This window comes from Micropterus dolomieu, linkage group LG19 (genome assembly GCF_021292245.1).
Source record: "Micropterus dolomieu isolate WLL.071019.BEF.003 ecotype Adirondacks linkage group LG19, ASM2129224v1, whole genome shotgun sequence".
Classification (NCBI taxonomy): domain Eukaryota; kingdom Metazoa; phylum Chordata; class Actinopteri; order Centrarchiformes; family Centrarchidae; genus Micropterus; species Micropterus dolomieu.
Window position 1 is genome coordinate 9,764,453 of NC_060168.1, and position 4,415 is coordinate 9,768,867.

At 41.0% G+C, this 4,415-nt stretch overlaps 1 protein-coding gene across 1 annotated transcript in view; it reads left to right on the forward strand.

The window, feature by feature from the left end:
* LOC123957950 (moesin-like) overlaps positions 1 to 4,415 on the forward strand; it is a 10,657-nt gene that overhangs the window by 3,104 nt on the left and 3,138 nt on the right. The window contains exons 6-14 of the mRNA XM_046031083.1: positions 664 to 786; positions 1,321 to 1,472; positions 1,549 to 1,632; positions 1,715 to 1,861; positions 2,638 to 2,734; positions 3,444 to 3,607; positions 3,745 to 3,875; positions 4,032 to 4,198; positions 4,351 to 4,377. Coding sequence (XP_045887039.1) covers positions 664 to 786; positions 1,321 to 1,472; positions 1,549 to 1,632; positions 1,715 to 1,861; positions 2,638 to 2,734; positions 3,444 to 3,607; positions 3,745 to 3,875; positions 4,032 to 4,198; positions 4,351 to 4,377 — 1,092 coding nt within the window. The remainder of the gene's footprint in view (positions 1 to 663; positions 787 to 1,320; positions 1,473 to 1,548; positions 1,633 to 1,714; positions 1,862 to 2,637; positions 2,735 to 3,443; positions 3,608 to 3,744; positions 3,876 to 4,031; positions 4,199 to 4,350; positions 4,378 to 4,415) is intronic.

Here is a 4,415-nt window from a genome sequence, read left to right on the forward strand (position 1 = left end):
AACGAAGGTTAAAATCAAGGGCAACTGGACTTGGTTGAAGATACTGGAAGACGTTTCGTCCCTCATCCAAAGGACTTCTTCAGTTCTGACTGACTGGCAGGGAAACTCAGCTATTTAACCTCAGTGGGGTCGTTATCCCGGGTCATCGATACCGCTGGTTCGTTAGTGTTCCTTGTTGCTGTGACGACAGTCGTTACAGTCGTTAAGACTACCTGTGGCCAAGACTGAACGACCATCGTTGGTATCTTCACCTGAGGCCAATAGGTTACGTTTGTTGAGTTTCCTGGGAAGTGATGAAAGGACAGCATTGTAAGTGCTGTCCTTACAATGCTGTCCAGCAACAAGGAACACTAACGAACCAGCGGTATCGATGACCCGGGATAACGACCCCACTGAGGTTAAATAGCTGAGTTTCCCTGCCAGTCAGTCAGAACTGAAGAAGTCCTTTGGATGAGGGACGAAACGTCTTCCAGTACCTTCAACCAAGTCCAGTTGCCCTTGATTTTAACCTTCGTTGGATAACTATGACCTGGATGACTGAGAATCTTCATAGACATCATCATTTAATGGTTTTGGAAATATGCTACTGCGTTCCCCCATTGAGGCTAATTAGTATCTATTTCTTTATTCTGGTTTCTCTCTGCTGTTGGGTGCCAATCCCAGGTGACAGCTCAAGATGTGAAGAGGGACAACCCTTTGTTGATTAAGTTCAGGGCCAAGTTTTACCCTGAGGATGTCGCTGATGAACTGATCCAGGAGGCAACGCAGCGCCTCTTCTTTCTTCAGGTTGGAGATGAGTACACCTACAAGGAAATTGATGTTTTTAAAGAAAATTATGTTGTAAATGTCCATCCCTGAAACATCGTCCAAGTTGATGGACTTTCCTAATCACTCTTCATTCATTTTCTGTTTGATGGCACCATTATATTTATATGCCATATCCATTCATTTACTATTTTAAAAAGAGAAATACAATTCATATTCAGTGACAATAAAGAAATGATGCTGTCTTATGCAAGAGTGGTACTGTGCAATGATTAATAAGGATTCTCAAAACCAAATCCTCAACTTGTCTTAATGACCAGAGTGGGTTCCACGATGACTTATGCTGATCCATTAAACTCTCATGGGTTGTCCATAAGGGAGAACATGCACACAAAAAAGGGGATCCAAGTGCGCTACCACCAGAGCACATAGGGTTTCTCTCTCAGTGAGTCACATTAACAGTGTTATGTATGATGCTTTTACACAGACAGCAACATAAAACATTTGGGATTCGAGTATTTAAGCAGATATGTCTGTCTTTTGTCTGGTTTTTAGGTAAAAGAGAGCATCCTAAATGATGACATATACTGTCCACCTGAGACTGCGGTGCTCTTAGCCTCGTATGCAGTTCAGGTCAAACATGGAGACTACAGGAAAGACTATCACGTGCCGGGATACCTCACAAGAGAGAAGCTGCTGCCACAGAGGTGCGTACTATGGATATTAAAGTTAATTCCAGTTTCGTCATTCTAACTGGTGTGTTGTCTTTACTGATAAAACCAGGGTTTTGGAGCAGCACAAGCTGAATAAGAATCAGTGGGAGGAAAGAATCCAGGTGTGGCACAAAGAGCACAAGGGAATACTGAGGTACTGCTGCTGTCTTTCTACAAAAAGTAATTTTTGCATTTAACAGGTGTTCTGTAGCTCATTAAATTGCTCCACACTACAGAGAAGACGCCATGGTGGAGTACCTAAAGATAGCCCAGGATCTGGAGATGTACGGGGTCAACTACTTTAGCATCAAGAACAAGAAAGGGTCAGAGCTGTGGCTGGGAGTGGACGCACTGGGGCTGAACATCTATGACAAAAAGGACAGGTGGGTTGCAATTTGAAAATGTATGTGTGTCTGACAAACCTGTGAGACAATGTACGCTTACATTCATGGTCGGTAGTGGATGAATCCTTTGGTGATTCCCTCCCTTTTCATCTAGCATCACAACGAGGTTGACGTATTTGTTTTTTAGTGAAATGTCTTGACAGGATTGTTACACAACGTGGTATCCTAAGCACCAGCAGCTCAAGGTTTTCAATTATCCAGTAAAATATCTACTATAAACTCAGCACAGACATTTATTATTCCCAAATGATGAATCCCTATGGCTTTGCTGACCCTCTGACTTTCAGACATTCATGTTCCCCTCATGAGGAGTTGTAATGACTCTGGCGATCCCTTAAAGATCCCCTTTCAGAAATGGTTTAAAACATGTGAAAATACCCTGCTTTGAATAATATTTTGAGCCTGATATCAAAAATAGTTTGATTAACTTGTTAAAATTCCCAAAGCACATCTCTGGCTTCTCTCTAATCGAAAAATCAATACCTAACTGATGACTTCAGCCACTGTTGTATTTTGTGTGCTAATTAGCTAATTTTAGCATGCTGACATAGCGTACTAAAGATGTTGAACATGCTAAACCTGCGTTAGCGTATATGCATTGTCACTGAGTATGTTGGCATGCTGAAATGCCCCTTTTCTTTTCTTTGCGTCATAACTTTTTAACGTTTTAATTGTGTGTTAAAAACCTATGCTAATTATAACCTCTATTAGCTATACTATTGATCACAAATGTATACCATGCCAATATTTTACAGGATGACCCCAAAGATTGGCTTCCCTTGGAGCGAGATCAGAAATATTTCCTTCAATGACAAGAAGTTCCTCATCAAACCAATCGACAAGAAAGCTCCGGTATACAAAAAACATTATTATTAGTGGTCCTTAATGGTGATTTATTTGCAGTAGCTACACATTCTTTGAAGCATATTATTACATGAAATACAGGACATGCTGCCAGGCTATATTAAAAGGGAGTTTGGTTTGAGGGGGAGTCGGCTGTTTCTTCTAGTCTGACAAATGGATGCCTCAGCTTGATGGTATGTTGAACCGTGAGCTTGTTTTAGCTTAACTCGATTCATGGATGTTTGTGGATGGGATTAAATGGCTGCTCCTTCTCCAGTGCTTAGGGTTTAAAACTTAGTACTCATTATCTTAGCATTAACAACTTTTGTGAAAATATTTTCACAACCACATACGAGATCCCACAAATACTTCTTCAAAGACACACCTATTCATATTTATTCACCGTGGCTATAAACAGAAGGCCAAAAGCTAATGCCATTTCCTTTTGACGAGTGAAGTACCAATCTTGCAAATGCATAAATTACAGCAAGTAGCGTACTGAGAGCAGCTGCTACTTGATCTCAGTCACAAACATAAATTTAGCCTGACATGTCAATTTCTGACTGAATGCACAGACTTAAAAAAAACATCTATGAGTTTAGAAGAAAAGATAAGAAATTCTCCCAATTAAGCACATGATTAACTGTAAAATAGGTGCTAATGGAATGCCATAAATCAACCCGTGGGCTCTCACTGATCTCTAATTTTTGTGTTGAAGGACTTTGTTTTCTACGTACCTCGTCTTCGCATCAACAAGCGTATCCTGGCCTTGTGTATGGGGAACCATGACCTGTACATGCGTAGACGTAAACCTGACACCATTGAGGTGCAGCAGATGAGGGCCCAGGCCAGGGAGGAGAAGAACAAGAGGCAGATGGAGAGGTAAGGAAGGAAGGAAATAATGATGGCTTATTATTCTTTTTTACAGTTTACAGTGTGTTCTCTCTGCTTTAAGAAAGAACTGTCAGGAGATATAGTCTTTTTTTCAGATGTGTATTTATGCACTATTCTCCTGTCAGGGCTCTGCTGGAGAGTGAGAAAAAAAAGCGGGAAAATGCTGAGAAGGAAACCGAGAAGATTGCTCGTGAGACCATGGAGCTGATGGAGAGACTGAGACAGATTGAAGAACAGACAAAGAGAGCTCAAGATGGTCTGACAACTTTCTGAATACAAATGTTTCTCAATATGAGTTTTTTTCCCCCCTGTTTAAGAACATTAAAAGAGTGGCTTAGTATATTGAAATATTTGTGATTGTGGGATCTCTAAGCTTATACAATGTGGGCATGTCTGGGTATGTGTGTTTCAGAGCTGGAGGAGCAGACTCGCAGGGCTCTTGAGTTAGAGAAGGAGAGGAAACTTGCTCAACAGGAGGCTGAGCGCCTGGACAAGGACCGAAGAGCTGCAGTGGAAGCTAAAGCAGCTCTGCTGTGCCAATCTGAAACCCAGACCAAGAGCCAGGAAAGCCTGGTACTGGTGCAAAACACACCTGCATGCTGGGTGTTATTCAATTTCAATTAAATAGATTAAGATATAAGGTGACTTTTTCTCCAAACATAAAAAATTGAAGAACTTGTCAGCATGAGACCTATTTACTTTATTCCCATGATCTAAGACTTATTCTTAAGTCTATTGTTAAGTCTACCTCTAAGGCTGCTATGACATTGATGTCATCAAGTGGTTCACACATTCA